General features: G+C 38.5%; 2 protein-coding genes across 5 annotated transcripts in view; both read right to left on the reverse strand.

The window, feature by feature from the left end:
- Positions 1-19,500, reverse strand: part of LOC131684083 (uncharacterized) — a 421,804-nt gene that overhangs the window by 210,788 nt on the left and 191,516 nt on the right. The gene's annotated exons all lie outside the window — the stretch shown is intronic.
- LOC131684081 (uncharacterized) overlaps positions 3,215-19,500 on the reverse strand; it is a 372,745-nt gene continuing 356,459 nt past the window's right edge. Inside the window, exons 4-8 of the mRNA XM_058966626.1 lie at positions 5,411-5,636; positions 5,198-5,346; positions 4,386-5,034; positions 3,477-4,037; positions 3,215-3,406 (exon numbers count right to left, since the gene is read on the reverse strand). Of these exons, the coding sequence (XP_058822609.1) occupies positions 3,215-3,406; positions 3,477-4,037; positions 4,386-5,034; positions 5,198-5,346; positions 5,411-5,636 (1,777 nt within the window). The remainder of the gene's footprint in view (positions 3,407-3,476; positions 4,038-4,385; positions 5,035-5,197; positions 5,347-5,410; positions 5,637-19,500) is intronic.

Genomic DNA, 19,500 nt, shown 5'->3' on the forward strand with positions numbered 1-19,500 from the left:
TTAGTTTCCTTCCTACCAAAAATACAATTTTTACTAATGTAATACAAAAAATCGTCGAGAGCCTTTGGACAACTTTTCCTCAATTCTTCGAGTGCCATTGGAATACCTTGATGGGGTAAGAAAGCCAAGGCAACAACTTGTTTGTACATTAGTTGTATTCTGTGATCTTCCGAATATTTTGTCTGAAGACCAAGTTGTTTTATTTTTCTGAAAAAACTTTGGTTTAGATGGAAGAATCATCCGTGAATTAGGTGGAAGAATCATCCTGTCTCGAAATCCAATATTACGTAGAGCTATTTGGTATATAGATTCAAGAAATTGCTCTTGTTTTAAAAGAAGGAATCAACCCTTATGTTTGAGTATACCGGGCAGACGAGTGGATCAACAGTTTCTTTGCAAATTTATTTGGCATGCAGATCCAAGGATTTGTTATGTTTGAAAGAAGCAATAAACTCCTAATTGTGGGAAAAGAGCTGCTCATGTTTAAAAGAAGGAATCAATCCCTAAGTGTGAGTAAACCGGGCAAACAAGTGGATCACCGGTTTGATTGCGAGGGCTATTTGGTATACAAACTCAAAGAACTGCTCATATTTAAAGAAGGAATCAACCCCTATATTTCAGTAAACCAAGCATACCAATGGATCACAGGTTTGCCGAGTAGGGACCTCCGCTTCGGTTCCTCCACCTCGTTAATTGTCGCAAAGCCGCATCACACTAGCTTCGCCACATAACATTTATGAGCTACTATTTACTAACGGTGTTGTACCAAATGGACTTCCACCATGCAAGATATAATTATTAATTTAGTTGATTCAATTCGTTAACGGAACATCTAAATATATATTTACCTCGATCGATGGTGTTTCCGAAAGATTTCTTATTATTTTGTCCGGTTTATCACAAGATTTCACCGCTCGAGCTGACAACTGCGTCCTATATGCATCAGCACCTGAAGAGCATTTGTGGCGTTGGCAACAGAACCTCAGTGACGTCGGATAGTACACCTAAAAGCGATATCGCATAGCCACATTGGTCAGTGTACGGTTGACTAATGTGGCTACGCCACATCGCTTTCTGGGGCACTGTCCGACTTCGCTGCCGCTCAGTCGGCTTTAAACTAGCTATAGCCCCTATGTTTGAGTAAACCGGGCAAACAAGAGGATCACAGGTTTGCTTATAACTCCGGCGACGGGTGGATCAACGCCTCGTCCAACGGAACCTCAGCGGCTTTGCGCCGCTTCGGATCCTTGGCCTCGGATATGCGGCCAAGCCGCATCAGACTAGCTCTGCTGTATAAGCTCACCTGTTATTGTTCAGTTTATCAAACTTTGGTTAAAGATTTTACATTTCCCGCTCGGATTTGGTTTATTTAGGTTAAAATACATCCTTTTGGCAAAAAACCGCATTAAAGTCGGACTTCTATCACTAAAGTCAGTAAACTAGACAATGACCCATTTTATATTATGCTTATGAGTGAATGTGGTATTCGGGTTAATGACATTCGGGCGAGTGGTCCATTCGGGTTGATGGCATTCGGGTAAATGGTCCATTCGGGTTAATGACATTCGGGTAAATGGTCCATTCTGGTAAATGGTTTTCGGGCGAACGTCATTCGGGTAAATGACTTTCGGGCGAATGTCATAGGCGAATGTGATAGAACCGATGAAGGACACGTTTTTTCCATGTCATGGTTGTTTAGTAAGGTTTGACGAAGCCATTTTCTGAATAATTTTAGATTACAGTGTGATTTCTGTCTTATTTTTGTTAAAGTTGATCAACGACGTATACGGTAAATGCATGATAAATACTTGTTTCACTTTGCCGCGCAATTTCAGTTCAATTTAGTCGTTTTTACTTTTTTAACGATAATAATTTTATTTGTCAAAAGTAATGACAATCTTTTCCTATAAATATAGCAACACTGCAAAACATAATTTCGATATCCCTGCAGTAACATTACGTACGGTGCAAAACGTCAGAATCTACCAATCAGGAGCTGGAACATTCTGACATAAAATTGGAACAAAAACGGCCCCCCTTATTGTCACGTCTTGTCTTAGGATCTATCCGGGCTTTTGCAAGCCTCTGCCAAATGTCCAAAATCCAAACACATGAAGCCTTTCTCCGCTTGTTTATTCACTCAAGGGGTGGCTCTCAATGGGCATCTCGTCCATCCATTGGAGCTTTGCCTACCTCCAGCGCTTTGTCAGCAGCGGTTACCTGTAAACGAATTATCGCTGAGTTCCTCCCTACGCTTCTTCTATCGGATTTGTATTTGCTACCACAAACAATTTTAACGCATGCTAGGACCTTGTTTTGAGCGACTTCGGTACACTTTTCCGCTTAGAACAATAACAATTGCTAATGTCGTTTTCGATTGAGAAACTAGACACTAACCCAGGTTAGTTGCTTCAAACAAACGTTTTTGATGGAACTGAGTTGGGTTCTTGCAAAACAGCGGCGGTGTTAGCGAACCCGAAATATATTTCAAGTTGGAACCCAACTCGGTTTTCAGTTCAGTGGCGCATAACCTAGGTTCGAAACTGGCGTCAAACAAACGGTTTGACAGCAGTTAGGTCAGAAACTGAATCAGTTTCTACCTCAAGCAAAAACGACATAATCTACGGTCATGTAAATAATTGAAGCACGTTCAATATTTTTGTCAACACAAGACAGAATTGACTAAAGTATTGTAGGTGTAATGGAAAAAAGTTGTATTGAGGATGTACATTTCAAATGGAGTTGAGGTATTCTGCCTATAATCGCAAGTCAGTCCCATGTAGATAGGGAATCCCATAGAACATGGGACTGACTTGCGATTATGGGCAGTATGGAAGCAATATCATCAATACTCGTATTGATAAAAATATTGAACGTGTAAGAGCAGATTTACAAATGCCAATTTGGATTGAATATTGATAATCACTGATTAAAACGGCCAAATTACAATGTTTTAGCTCATTAGAACATTTTTTTTGCAAGGAATAATCTAATTTTCGTATAAAATTCAAGGCAAAATGTGAAATTTCGGACTCAGGTTTGAGGCTGATTTTAAAACATTCACGCTCAATCATGCTTCACTTTCTAAAAGTTCATGCTCAAATGTTTCGAACCGTATTTCAGCCCATTTCAATGAAGATCTGCTTTTCTGAAAATACTCAACAAATAACAAAAATCAGGAGAAGAAACACAGAAAGGTAGAATTGTTTTTTCTTTATTTATCGCCGTCATTACTACGTTTCATCTTTTCTGCCTTAGATCGATAAGCCTGCACGTGATGTGCTGCTATTTGAGCCGGAATGGACCCCGGTCGGAGCAAATTCGAGTTCAATGCTTGGCTATAATACTTTAGCAGCGTTACGTCCGTCTCCTCCGGTTGCTTATAGTCGTTCAATGATCCAAAAAGCTGAAAGAAGATGGGATAGATTGTCACTGAAAGATATCTAGACATTATAAAAAATGACTTTAGCTCTAACCTGTTGTTCGTTGCAGGCAACAAATCGTAGCACGGCTACGTATTCCGACCACAGCAAGTTACGCCACTGGATGTCATATTGCTGTGCCAGTGGCACCATGACCAACGCACTGAATGGAGCATGACCGTAGCTCGAGCTCTGAAAAATATCCAATACCAGCTGATACAGCCCGTGATAACTTTTCTTCTCTTCGAGTCTGGTTTCAAAATCAAACTTTAGTCCTGCCCCAGCCACTTCCTCCCGCAGGGCATCAATGCGTCGCGTGATAAGAGCGGAAATTTGAGCATCAAGAAACTTCGAGTCCGGACCCAGGAAAGCTGCCATCAAGTACATTAGTTTCTCGGTGGCCGTTACTAGCAGTATGGAGTTGTTTTCCACCAGCTCGGAGAACAAAAGCGACGTTTTAATGATTTGCTCCTCGGTGAAATGTTCCAGCTGCGGCTTGCCTTGCTCGAGTTTTTCCAGCAAAAAGTACAGCAACGAATAGGGCCAAGCGGGCTGCAGCAGTGGGGTGCGCCACCCAACGATGCTGAAACTGCGGCGAGAGCCCGTGAGGTTTACCTGGAAATGAAAAATATGTTCGATAAGGAAAAGTTGCTCGTATACAACTAATTTTAAAGAGGAGTTGTTTATTTGAGATAAATCTTTATTGCAATTAAAATAACGTATTCGAACGCCAATTTGACAATTGAAATTCTAAAAAGTTGTGAATTGGTTGAAATTTTTACGAAAACGGGCAAATTTTAATACCAGAAAGCTTTTGGATGAATGAAAACTATGACGTTCGAAATCGAGAAGATTTAATTAGTCTGTGAAAAATTTTAATTAATACCAATAAAGGGGTGATTATATATTACAATCAACGTGAATTTCAACGCAAAAAAATATGTTTGAATTACGGAAACCTACCTCGTTAACGACTAGCGATTGAAGTTTCACTTTATAGTTGAACTTCCACCGCTGCAGATCTTCGGCAGCTATCTGTCCGTTCGGATAGAAATTCCGTTCAAAAATTATCCGATCAAATAGCTTGAGAACTGCCGGATAAAACTCTTCACTAAGATGTAGTAGCACTTTGAAGGCCACCGCCAGCGGAAGCCGCATTTCATCGCTACCGATGCTGGCCATTTCGATGTCTTTCTCGTGAATTCTCTTTGAATCAGCATGACGATTGCCAGCCAGAACCGTCAGCACCTCCAGAAGGTAGTTCAGTTCGGTTTTCAAAAACCAATTCGTCGCCAGCTTCCCGCAGTTGCCTGTAACAATTGACTTGGATTTGTTCCCGTTTTGCACCGTTACAGTGTCTGCAAGCTTGGACAGGTAGCGGAAGTGGTGCGAGTTATGTGTAAACAGCTCCAATGGGCACCCGCTGTGGTCCACGTGCAGTCGCAAAAAATCGAGCATTGCGTAAAGCAAAAACACCGGATAGGACTTCGTCAGAACGAGCGTGGGTGCACTCGGTGAATTTTCGTTCGTAAGAATTCCACCCAGATTGGGTAGAGGGGGATTTTTTGCGCTCCTATCTTCCACTGCCTCTAGGTTGGATAGGTGTGAATTGCTGGAAATGAGAAAGAAGCTATCTTTCAGTCATGTTACGAATGCAAGCTACGTGCTTCTTTTGCTGGTCATCGAGTGGAAAAATTTCAGAAATTTCCATACACTTGCTACGAAAGCTACCTTTGTTCGTTCGAGAGCATTGATAGCATTCCATTCGCACCTACCTAAGCTCCTTCATCAGGTTGTCAAACTTGGGACTTCGCAGGAACGGCATCAAATATCCGTCGACAAAATTGTGATAGTAGCTCGCCGCCACTGAGCGCAGCTTGGCAGCCACACCGAGACAAGCACCCAGCAGTAGCTTCTGGGAAAACTGAAACAGATGGAGAATTTTATTTGAATTTAGTTGACCGCGCTATCATTCAGCATAAACCTACCTCCTCAACTCCATACTTCGTGGCCGCATTGAACCACTTGCAGAAGCAGGCAAACAATCGGTCACAGTTATGCGGAGTAAATCCGTTTGCTGCTTGCAAATGATCATAGTCAATTAGCGCTAACAAGGCTGTAGCGTGCTGACGGATGACAAACGGACCGCCTTCGTCCATGCTCAGATGCTGGTAGTGCCATTCGATCAGGTAAAATAATGCCGGCAATAGGTCACTGTAAAGGTACAGAGAACAGAATAATGGGTTAATTTGAAATTCTGATTCAATGAAAAATAAATTTATGGCTCGTCGAGGATATGTATTTCTACTGACGAGAGGTTAGGTTAGAGATGGACTTTTGATTATAGTAAAATTAGATTGCACTTTTATATGAATTTATAGTAGATTAATTTCTAAATGGAAGGAGGTTTGTGTTTATTTTTAAACTACAAACAGAAGGGAATATTTTGAAGCACTAGGTGCTTCTGGTTAGAATGGTGCTTTACTGTATGTAGGGGAGACGCTCCCATATTCATCTCTATAGTAGCACGTTTATATATTTAGCAACTAATGAAAGTAGCTTGCTACATATAGACACTTATAGGTCGAGTGTCAAGCATGTTATGTTAGCCTAAAACTTTCATTAGTTGTTAAATATATGAGCTAAAAAACTAATTTTTTTCGAGAGAGAGAGGTCCTACTGGAGCTGTAGAGCTAGGTTCTCGAAAGGACTCCCCGTCAGAATCACTTACTACAATTGCAGACGAGACAGGAAATATCACCCACCAAAACACTGCTTAAGACCAATTGTGTGTGATATTCATTGTACGGTTCAGATATGTGCGGGCGCAGAAATTTGGCGAGCGCGTGTATTATCGCGATGGGCTCGAGCATTTGTACGTTAACGTGTTCGTTCGCGTGTGCGTTTGTATGTCGCGTGTGCTAACGTGCATGTAACTTCGCGTGTATAAATTCTATTTTATGATCGTGTGTCATTTCGCATATTCGCGTATGTTCTTGAATGATCGCGCGGACCGTGAATCTGATACTTAATTTTCGGTGTACGGTTCAGGTACTAGAAGAAAGTAAGTTCCCGGTCATGTCGCCATGGAACGTTATTTTTTTATTGGTCCAACTGAATGTGTGGACTCAAGTTGCTAGGACGGAGGGTGAAGATTTCCAGACGTGATCGATTCATGATCGTGCCAAGACGGGCGTTTGTGGGTTTGCGTTTGAGACCGCATTTGTAACTTCGTAAGTACCAGAGCGTTACTGGCGTATTATCAAGTTTGCGCGATCGCGGGCGTAGGTGTGAGTGGAAGGGCTTAATCGTTCGTATGTTAACGTGTTTGTCGCTTGTACTCGCGTGTATAGATTCTATTTTATAACTGTGTGGCCATTCACATATTCGCGTGTGTTCTTGGATGGTCACGCGGACCATCATTTTGATATTTAGTTTTTGGTGTACGGTTCAGATTCTGACAACGAGTGAATTACTCCATATCACTAGAGTTCCCGGTCATGTCGCACGTGTTGTCTAGTGGATGTGAGAGCTTTCTTTTCTTTAATTGATCCAATTGAAGGCATGGACCTAGACTTCTGCTAGCGACGATTGAAGGCATGGACCTAGATATCTGTTAGCGAGGAAGTAGCAGATTCATTATCGCGCGAACATGTAAATTCACTCTTGGGATCGCGTTTGTAAATTTTATAGTGATAAACCGTTCACTTAGTCGCCAGGGTGTTTTCGTGTTCGCGAGATCGCGGGCGAAGGTGTGCATGGATGATCGCGAAAGGCTTGAGCGTTTGTATGTTAACGTGCTTGTCGCTTGCGCTAGCTACGCTACGTAACCTTCAGTGCATCAATTCGGGGTGGGTTAATGCTTAAGACCACGTTTGTAAGTTTACAGGTGCGACAACGTTCACTTGATTACCGGGGTGTTTAATGTTGGCGAGATCGTGGGCGCAGTTATATGTAGATTATGGCAATTGCATGTTCACTTTTGTGACCAGGTTTGTGTTATCGCGAAGGCCAATTAATTGTGTTAGTGTTAATATAAATCTAATTTAGGATACAATGACAGAAAGAATCACAACATGCCGAATAAAGAAAAAAGTTGCAAAGAGATTAATAAGAATTGTGTAAATTGACCGATACTATTTTTGGTATAATTGGAAAAGCAAACTAATAGAAGTACAACAAAAAGAGACTAATGAAGTAGAAAAAAAGAACACATGTAACACGCAATCTAACTACTTTAACTCATCTAAATGCCAGCAAATGATGTTTATTTACCATTAAGTTAGAATTTCATCATGCTGTGCTGATCGGAAATGGATGATTCACGTGCGTCGGTAAATTAATTGTACCTTAATTTATCCATACAGGTGTTCCCGATTGAATAGAATCAAATGCACAAATTGAACACCGGAAGGATTACCCACTATTCTATCACATACGCCAGTCCTGCATCCATTCCCCTACCTAGCCGTTACAAGCACCTAGACGAATACATACAGAGATAGATATGCGACTAGCACATAACAATTGCACACTAGTACAGTTTCGACCCGTTTTTATAAAGTCCCGATTTTATGCGCCCCCGTTTTTATGCACCCTAGATTTTATGAACTTTTCGTACTCGATTTTATCAACCTCCCGCAAATTCATCCTTTTATACCAGCAATTAAGTCCTACAGTCTTCCAATTGTATTCAATCATGGTAATGGGTTTTGTACTGTTAGGTTGTAGTCGAAATGTAGGGCAGTTTACCCAATTTAGGTCCTATTTCAGAAAAGTGATGGATTGGAATCACATTTTGCTTGAATTTTCAAAAAAAAAATCAAGGCTGTGTGTTTTCATGATAAACTAACACACTATGACATATTATCTTTGGAAAACGTAACAATTGGAAGAGGTGCCGTATGTATGTTGTATACTTAGTAATATTACGCTTTTATTATGTTGTATTTCATGCCAAACCGCAAGCAAAATTTAAATAAAAACTATTTTGGTGGACTGTTTGTGAACACTGGTGCGATGGATACAATACGCATTTTTGTCTCTAAGTGTATGATGTCTGTTCCCTTGTTTGCTACTCCTATAAAACGATCCCCTGCCAGCGCATTTGAGTAATCACTTAATAAAATATGAATTGAATCGGCTAATGTCTCATTCCTGTTCTCTTTTGTCATCTCCTATGTCATCCAAGCGGATTGATCTTTTCACTTGTAAGTAGGAACATCAACGAGAATGGGCCATGACAGTCGAAAGCCATAGATCCAGGCTCAAATCGCCCATCTCTATAAAAATATGTGTGCCTGTTCCAAACTCTTCGAAATCCGATACAAATCATTGTTTGATGACGAAAAACCTAAAAAAATCAAATCATCAAATCTGTTTGTCCCATTGTTGAAATTCTACGCATAACTATCCCACTAATTAAATAACCAAAAAAGAAAATATAGGTTTGTGTTAAGAGAAAGTTTCATTAACAAAGAGATGGGTACGATATCAACAATAACTGTTAAATTTCGTTGACAAAATACATTGTCATTCATAGTGAGTCTATCTGCAAAATTTCAGATCGATCCTATGCTTGAAAGATAGATTAGACAACTGTCGCATGGTTCGGTTAAATACAATTTTTCGCACTGATGGGGCATTAGGTTTATTTTTTCTGTGAACCAACAATTTGAAATAGTTCTCAGGTTGCTTCTAATTAATTTGGATGGAAAAATTAAGATAAAAAAAATTTCCCTATTTTATCAACTTCCCCGTTTTATCAACCAAAATTTTTCGGTTGGTTGACAAAAACGGGTCATTACTGTACTAAAAACTACAATTATTATTAGAAAACAACCGCTAATAGGTTCCTTATTATACATTTATTTTATTTATTGAATTAGCCTGTGCACAATGACGAAGTCGACCGATAAATGGACATACAATGACCAATGAGCCATGTCCACCAACACTGCCATTAAACTGTGGAACAATGTCATCAAACACGGCCCACAGCAAAAGTCAATTAACATCAACCCGTCAGGCTGCACGCCAGCGCACACAGGCTAATGGTTGAGCGTTACTTTGGACTGGTGCAAAGTATGAAATAACACAAATCATAAAAAAAGACACATAAGCCCTCTCGGTCTCCTCTATGCACCACTATCGAGGCGTAATGCAATAACCATCTTAATTGTCTGTTAAAGGTTCATTAGCACTAATGCCCGCAGTGCTTGATGATGTTTGTCAAATCGCTCAACCTTGGGGAGGGAATTAAAACTTCAACAGCATTTTCATTAAAAAATGTTTTGAAGTTGTGACTATCGTGCCCCTGATTTCATCTCAATGCTCCGAAGGGATAGTCTTCCTGTTCCCAAATTTGGTTCAATTAATAAAGCTACAAAAAGAACAAACTTCCGGTTAAACCTAACTGGAATTTGAATCGGAATTCCGAAGGACTTTGCCGAAGTTTCAGGGCCGGCGGAAAGCGTGGGTAGTATGGGTAGTACTACCCACTCGAAAATAACCGAGTGGATAATTACTCACTCGAAATTTTGAACCATTTCAAAAAATTTAAATGTGCAACGCATGTATCTCGCACTACACACATTTGAAAACATCGATGTACCACAATTCCACTTGCATAAACGAACGTGATTTATTGTGAATGTAATGTAAGCGTATGCATTGCGAAAAGGGAAAAAAATCCTTACTAATGGACCCCTCACCCTATGCTTTCTACCCACACGGGCGTAAAGTGTTTCGCCGCCCCTGCGAAGTTTTGACTCAAAATAGATTGTGTCATTTGAGCCGAATTTCTGGCAGATACCAGCCAATCATATTCCGACTAACTTCGATGGGGTGTATTTGAACAACTAACGCACATGTAAAAATTATCAGAATAAGTTTCAAGAGGGTCTATTACAAAATTTAGTTCAGCAGAGTGGAGAAATCTCGTAATTTTCTGGATCCAGATCCAATGTTATTAAAGGGAGGTTCTTATTCGAAATTTTCAAAAATGGATGATTGTTTTCTTTGCATTTTTTAAAAAGTACAATATTGTGTTAAACGTTTTTCGATCCGCGCATCAAAAAAATTACTACGGGCCATTGTTCGAAGCGGCGTCCTGACCGGTATGGGACTCTCTCAACTCGAGACGCGCGCATCAGGTAGAAACCTTTTCATGGTATTATGCGCGTTTCCGGAATGCTTCGCACATGTGTATAGGTCTTGAGGACGTATTTCACGATATACACGCGGGCAAAGGTCTTAGCGGAATGTACGTAACACTTTACACAGTTTTCTACCGTTTAATTCCACTATGATTATTTATACACTTGCACTTCACTATTTAACAGATACCATATAATGAGAATCTCCTTTTAAGGGGTTGCATACCCTTTTATGCGAAAAATGTCAAGAAAGTTTAGAAAGAATTTACGTAAAGGCCTAAAGCACTGATTTCGTTGCATCTAACTTATAGTATTTTGATAGTACATTTTTCAGTCAAATAAATAAGTATAAGTTTATAAAACTGCATTGATAATTGGCGGAGTTATGATCTTTTCCCCGAAACCCTTTTTTATTTAAGGGGTTTGCGGTGATCACGATTGCAGACCAATAGATCAATAAAATCTCGAAACTCAAAAATTCCATTAGTATATGAGTATTCCTTGTACCTTTACGATTAGTTGAATAAATAATAATTTTTCCCGCATTCGGAAACGTTTTTCCTAAAAAATCGCTGTTTAAAACCCTAAAAATTGCGTTGAAAAATTCTCATCTACAAAACAAAAATTTGCGCATAAAACGGAATCATTAAGGTACGAGAAAAATTAATTACGATCAATTGAAAAAAAAAAATTGAAGAAAATCGGTTGAGTGGTTTTTCGGCAACCGTGATCACGGAAAAACCATTTTTAGGAAAACGACATTTCGAGATAATCGAGTTTAAAATTTCAATTCACCACTGATCTTAGTAGACGAAGCGCGCTTGGAAGCGCCGTAACTATCCATCTATAACTCGGATCTCTATAAAAACTTGGGAAAATATTCTCAAGGGTACTTGAGGTTGTACTTTCAGATAAAGTAATAAAAAAATCGATTTTTTGAAAAATAAAGAGGTATGTAACCCCTTAAACAAAACATAAAAAGGACTTAGTTTCACAAAAATCCTCGATGAGGGAATCGAATACTTTAAATCCCACTTATCATATGAATTTTGTATAGTACAAAAGTGTTGATACACAAAATAGATGACTCTGTACTCAGTGGAATGAGAGCAAGAATAGATTGTCTCTTACACGTACGGCCTAATATACCCCACTCGTTTGATCTGACACACCTTATTCACTCGAAACACAAGCCTTTGCTTCAATCAAGCACCAAATGTGGAAGATGTACACTCAATCAAACCGAACGTCCGAACAGTAAATAGTGCTCAACGATGCAATCAAAATATACACCTGATGCCGGAAGAGCCAAACTAAAACACGGTGGCGTAGTCTGCTAGGACGTGGGGGAGGAAAAGGTGCCAAAATGCGTTTTTAACAAATAGGGTGGGACTTACTTCTGTTTTAAAAACAAGTATGTTTATACTTGTAAATAAATCCATAAAAATATAAGCCTTAACTTATATTTTAATGGATTAAATGTTGACGATATACATACAAATCCAAAAAATGCTAGGTTGCACACTTCTAAATCCGGTGAAATTTGCGTTGACAAAGAACGCCTTGGTAGTCAAGCCCAAAATATACAAATTTTGGAATTTTAATCAAAAATGATCTTTCGGTCAAGCAAACTAGCCGCAATTAGTTGCCAAAAAATGGGGTATGAGCGCATTTCCCCAAAATTCCACGCGGCCTTTCCTGGTCGAAAGGAACGGTCGCCCTTCATGAAACACCGCGTTTAGCCAATCTGTCATAATGTTGCAAATTTGCATAACGAAGGGCTGAATGAGTAAACAAGTTATTCCAAAAATCAGCCCTTCGGTATGCATTGTTTTGTGAAAGTTGAGTATACCAGATGCAAATGGTGCCAAATTCATCACATTCAGTAAATTTCAAAAACACTTTTTAGATTACAGAATTGATAAAATTGGTTTAATGAGCTATACTTATCAATCAAATTCTATTTAAAAATTGTCTTTTCGTTTAAACCTAAATGGGACGCTTATTACTACTGCAAATAGCAAATACAAGTAATAGTTACACAAAAAAACTTGCTGGCAACCTTAGAGTGGCGTTTAGTAAGCAGTTGGTGCGGCGTGTACGTTTCGGTGAATGTCTCAATATTAAATATTAATATAAATTCCCTACTCAGTGCACTGAGAGTGTGATGAGCTAGATAAGAACCTAGAGACTCAATTTTATCCCAATAAAGTGACTGTGAGGTGCAGTTTGTGCACAAATAACATGCTGGGTCAATTTTGCTTCAGAAATTAAATTGGAGTCATCGCTAACGTCACATGCGAGCAATAATTGGCTTATTTGACGTCTAGGACACCGACACAGTTACAATTCGTATAACCAAATCTCGCACTAATACAACTGCACTTGGATTAGTCAATATCGCAACATGGTTGAGAACTGGTTGCTTCTAAATGTTGTTACGAAAGATTTTGAAGAACTTTTGTCTAGATAAGATGGTGCTGCCTTATTCTTGCGATTTGACATCCTTGGATTTTTTTCAAAGCTCTACTTCATTTTTTCTCGTCTACACCAACAAACCGCAAACAACCGATGAGCAAGAGGCCAATATTTAATGCGTCATTCACGAAATTTTATTTATTTGTCATTTTATTATTTTTTCCCTTTTGTTAGTTTGAGTCAGTTTAAGTTTTATAACTTTTTCATATTGCCTAATTTTATTATTAAATGAGCTGAGCTAATTTGAATTATTTATTTTATTGATTTGATTAATAGGGTAGCCGCCGATACATTTTGGATCCAAAAAAACATTTGCACTACACCATAGTAGCGCTAGGCGACAATTTACAAAATAACGTTTTTCAATCATTTTACAATGTAGCGGTAACTCGGACCTCTCTACGGGGCAATTCATACCGTAATTTTTTTTTTAAATTGTTTTTTACAATGGGATTATTTTTACCTATGAATTCTCTATTGGAGAAACTCATTATGAAGCAAAAATCGCGTTATGAAAACCGGTTAGTCACAACTGTCGATTAGCGCAAACAGTTGAACTTCTATTTTCTTGATTTGGCGCTTTGTCACTATTACCAGTTCTGTGGTACACAATTTTAGGATATTCTCTATTTAGATGAAATTATTTTCAAGACTGGCTCCGGCCTGGCGGATCAGACCACCAATTAGGAAGGATTCTTGGTGATCAGTAGGATCAAAATATAGTTTTCAATGATTTAATCAACTAAAGGAAACCCCTGAATTTTGTCTATTAAAGAAAATTGTTCAATAACCACCAAAATAACTGGAAGCTATAAATATGAATAATTTGAGGATCACTTGATTCCGACCCATGGAAGAGAATACGGCGCACTTACTTCGCCTTTGCCGAAGAGTAAGGTAGGTGCAAGTCCGAGTGATGATTTCGGTTACGGTTATAAGTCAACTCGTAGCTTTGTTGAAAAAAATTAAAGGGTTGTGTACAGGACACGACCACGGTGACATTAAAAATGTAGCTTTTTTCAAGAGCGTGCAAATGAATTTTATCTATCACACATATCGACTCACGTTCTTGTTCACTCGCCTGTTTTCATATGCTACAATTTGCTATATACCCTCCCCATCAAAACATAATTTATAGAAGGTCTTTTAACGGTAATCTATTAATTAATCAAGTATCTCACTAGGTGATTGGCATTATTTGGCTGATCCATCTAGTAAAAATAGGCTGGTCTGTCCAGAAAATATATTCAAAAGAAAAGTTCCATATTGAAAGCTGTGATGAGGAAGCCCACGCTCGCCAACGGAAATATACAGATTCTCCATGAAATAGGAAATTTCATTTTCCATTTAAATTTTCAATAATGTACTAATGAACTTAAGTAAACAATATTAAGTTTAAGTATTTCTTGATCGATTAGTGGTGGAAAAATGAAATTATTTGATAAATTACATTGTTATGCAACGTTCGCACTACCAGTTAAAACAGGTTTTTATGCTATCTTGGTGACATTTTTCTTGTTGCTAATTATTAAAACGTGTTATAACTCTGTAGTGTAAACATTGTATTATTAAACCAATTCTGCAGCGTTTTATGTTATATAGGTGTTTTATGTGATAATAGGACTGACATAATTATATCTTCAGTACAGCGGTTTGTTTCATAATTTAAAACATATTTATTTTAAAATTTAAATTAGTATACCCAACCGTTCCATTTGTTGTATACTTTAAAACGCAATTAGAACTGTGTTTTAAATACATAGGGTAGGACAGATATTCTGACTGGATAAACTGGGAAAACAATTTTAAGTCCAGTAACGCTTAAGACATGGCTTGAATTTGAATCGAAAAAGAACACCCGCTTCAACTGCTGCTGGGACGGTAAGTTCTGTTTTAAAATTTTCCGTTGCGTGCAGTACGAAACAAAAGTGTTTGAAATTAGAAAACAAAAAGTTCTGCTGGGAATGTAATTGTTTCCGATGCAATTACACTCAGATTTTTCACGCAGGGGATATTGGCCGTGTAAATGAAAACCGCGTAAATTTTAAAAAAAACGCGTTTATGAAAACCGCGTAAATTTCAAAATCCGCGTAAAAAAACCTGAGTGTACCCTCCTATATAAAATACTACGCTGCTGAACAGTGCAATAACTACAGAAGCACGTTGTCAGATGCCTTACTGATAAAAAACATATAACCGAAATATGAAACATGAAAACCAATTGGCTCTTTACCCTACGCAGCTACAAAGCGCCGTAAACATGGATTAACAAGTTACAACGCACACGCATGCATAAAAATAAATATATTTTTTTCAAACGCAACACTCTTAAGCAGCACACACCGTATTGAATTAAATCCAAACCACCCCGCCCACCCACTTTGCAAATCATTCTGTGACACCATGCTGGTACCCGACAAATCCGCACACGGCCACCGCTGCCGAAAATGCATAGCGTCTACCGCTTATTATAGTGTCCAGACGCTGCAGCCATGATTTTTCCCGTTCGACATAAGAACAAAAACTGATTCAAACGGGTACGCGTCACCTCTATTTATAAACTAACCGTATATGGTTTAGTCACTTAGGTGCGAGTGTGTGCAAATGCCAACGTTACCGAAAATCGATAGCGCTTATTGCATCGCCCGGAGACGACGTTGCTCGTGTGGGATAAGAGCAACAACTGATTTAAACGGACATGCGTTGCTTCTATTTATGATTTTTCGTGTTTCATTGAGCAACTAAGCTGCCCTCTTTTGACGGCTGTGTCTGAGAAATCTGCCTCACGAATGGTATTTTTCCCGTTTTTTGTGAACTTTTTAATTTTACCAATTTCCAAAAGTCTACTTTTATTGGGGAGATATTAAATTATTACCAATATTTAAGTTAGGTGTTTCTGAATCGGTTGGTGTATGAATGATTAAAATCCATCTAGTAATATCGGAGTTATAAGCGTTCAAACCTTACATAGTTTCGTTACATGGGAGATAGTTTAGATTTTAGAATGACACCTAGCCCCAGATAGTGGAGTAAGACATTTTTAATGTCAAAAGATATTGTCACTAATCTGCTCAGTAACTGGTTTGTTTTCATAATAAAAATAAAAAATTGCTTTAAATTTTATTCCAGAATTACCTTAAAGATTGGAATAGATGTTCAGCTACTTGAACAAAACTGTAGTGTCTGTTTGATTACGGATTTGTTTTACCACAATTTGGGAAACAGTTTCAATTAAAGCTAATACATCAAAGTTCTACTGCTAAAGAAGACGCAAGGGTTTTTCAAAAATGAGAAGATCGGCACTCGAGTTGAGTATATAGCAATGAACAGGCGTTCTTGAGTCGATTGCAATTGAATGATTATTTTTCCTATCTTTTTCCCGTGATTTCCGGTCATACTTCGTCGCTGTTGTGCTATCTTATGACAAGCGCCATTTTGCACATTTCGAGAAAAACGATTTTTAAAGTTTTAGATTGAATATCTTGAAACCTATAAATGGTACAAACAATTCAAAGAAGACAATTAATGCTTCTATCTATTCTGTATTAATCTCTCAAATATTACGAAGATCGGTTGTCTATGTTGCGAAGTTTTACTATAAATGTAAACAAAAGTCGCACTCACACGTGTCATAAGCGTGTATTGATGACAAAATTTGTATGCCGTGTCATAATCGTGCATGGAAAATTTTCCATAGAAAAAAATCATCAATTATTAACTTTTATTCATATCTTTGGCTTCATTTGGTCTATAAACAACCGGTGAGGTGCATTTTAAAGGAAATGAGTCAGGGAAACTAGAAAAGATAGTTATTTTTGGTTACAGTGTTGCCAAATATGCTATATTTCCAGTTGAAAACTTAAACTGTATTTTTCTCACAATTTGCGTATTTTTCTTTTGAAAATGATTGTGCCATTGTAATTCACAGGTAGTTTTACACATAAAAACAACTTATACATCAAGATAACTTGAGCCAATCCCCAGACACAGTCATTTGAAGCAAAAAATTAAAAATTTCTCAGCACGTTTCTCGCTATATCTCAGTAACCAAGCAGAATGTCAAAATTCTGAAAACGCCACTTTGTAGAGATTTTTTTGACAAGTAATGTGGCATATCTAACTCAGTTTACCCCAAAATGGCGTTTGTCATAAGATAGCACAACAGCGACGACTTCTCAAATTATTAAATAACGAGCAGAATAGAACGAAACACTATCACATACTAAAAACATGACATCAAACAATAATCCCAACATATTGATTTATAGTTTTACCAGTGACAACATTTTAGTCGCTCTCCGTGATTGCCTATTGATGTCTGTCAAGTCGTTTTCAAAGTTACATAAACATTAGTTGTAAATCACAGAAAGCGAATAAAATGCTGCTGATTCCAACATTAGGTTCATTATTATCGATTGACTAATATATGATTAGGCAGCAAATTGACATCCAGCGGAAAGGGAAGGCAAAATCAAGAAGTTAGTCATACTGCAACTGTGTACGTTTCTGCACACCAGGAAAGCTAATAATTTAGGAGTGAATTTAATTCGTGGGTAAATGAACTCGCTTCTTAGTACAACCGCTGTTTTATCACTATTTGCCTTTTTTACTTTTACACGTGTTGCTTGTTTATCGTTCTATTGTTAAAAAATATCGCGGTTTTCCGAATTAACAGTGTTTTAGTACGGAACGCATACCTCCGGCGTTTTAGTACGGAACGCATGCCTAGCATAAAAATTAAATTGAGTTCCAATAGAAATACAATTGCATTGAAATGGCGCGAAAACAAAAACTGCCTTCTCAGCTATATTGTTATTAGCAAATTGAAATGTTTTTTGCCTAGCACGCTTGAGTGAGATACCTGGTGTTTATACTAAGCCTACAGTGCACTAACCTATTACAGAAACTGATTTATACTGACCAATATTTAGCGTTATATCTAAGTTTTATTAAACGTGACAATCACTAACGATAAAGTACTCATTTTTGGAGAGTTTTAGTGCTCAGTCTTCTATAAAACTTCTACTTTTTTATTATATAATTCGTTTATTTGACTCGGTTCAATGCGTTAGCGAAACGGAGCCGTGGTTTTTTTTATTTATTTCCATGATGTAACAATAAAAATGATAAAACGTGTTTTACTGGTCGTTCGGCAGATATCGCGCGAGCGACTAGCGATTGCGCGTAGAGACCTATTTACTGGGTAGTGAACAGGGTCTTGGCAGTCGTTATCTTCTGTCTGGTACACTTCCGTGTCAACATCGTGGTTACTGACTTCATGTTCGTGAACATCTGATTTCTTCGTTTCTTGCCCTTACGGGTCATGAGTGTGAACTTCTTCAATGATGGCGCTGGCTGTTGATTTTTAGGTACTTGACGCAGCTTTTGCCGTTAATATTATCTTAACAGCTACCACAACTTTGGAAATTGTTTGTGGTTCAGGTACTGATATTGGAGACTGTGGATGTACAAAGATGTAGTGTTTGTGATGATTATTATTTTTATTTATTTATAAAGGTTTTAACCCCAAGGGTCATTCGCCTTTTTTAGAAATAATATACATTTTAGGTAGTTACATTTCAAAACAAAAACAATGCAAAAATTATTGCGATCGTCTGTCATGGGCGCACTGTTTGTTGTTTCTCGTTATCTTTCTCGGTGGCGAAGCGTTATTGCCATTATTCCCTTTACCGTTTGCTGCTTGTTGGTTATCTGTCTGTCCTCTCCGTCGCTCTCGTGTACGTCCATATCGCTATCGGTAGAGTTGTTTGATTGCTCACGGTTGGCTGTCATTTTATGCTTCTTGTGTCTACTGGTGACCTTGGTGTATCCGTCTTCTTTTTTGGTCATTCCTGCGGCCGGTGTACTGGATGTTTGCTTTAGGGACCATCCATAAATGACGTAGCGTTTTTTGAGTGATTTTTAACACCCCCTCCCCCATCGTAGCATTTCGTCACAAACCTCTAAATACCCCCTGGTAATTACGTAGCTTGACGATAACCCTACCCCCCCTTGTCGACGCAATTTTTTTTTTAAATTCTATTCTATTCCCCTTTAAAAAAGCTACGTAGCATGACATGACCCCCTACCCCCCTGTCGTCACACATCATCACAAAATACAAAACTCCCCCTCCCCCATATAATGCTACGTCATTTATGGATGATCCCTTAGGTTATCGGGGATTATCCTTTGGCTGTTTGTTGTTTAGCAGTGGAAGACTGTTTGTTTTAGCGCATGGTTTACCGTAGTGTGCCGTCTAGTTGCAGAACTGGCACGTGTGCATTTGCCCAGGGTATGTACAAAAGTTTTTTGAATGTAGGTGATCCCATGCGAAGATTTGCACTCGAAGGTCATATAAGATGGTATAGGTTGGTGCAGCTGCATTCTAATGATACGAACCCCGTTGAGAATGCCGGGGAAAAAGTTTCTCCAGGTGTCATTC

Source organism: Topomyia yanbarensis, chromosome 2, assembly GCF_030247195.1.
Source record: "Topomyia yanbarensis strain Yona2022 chromosome 2, ASM3024719v1, whole genome shotgun sequence".
Lineage (NCBI taxonomy): Eukaryota > Metazoa > Arthropoda > Insecta > Diptera > Culicidae > Topomyia > Topomyia yanbarensis.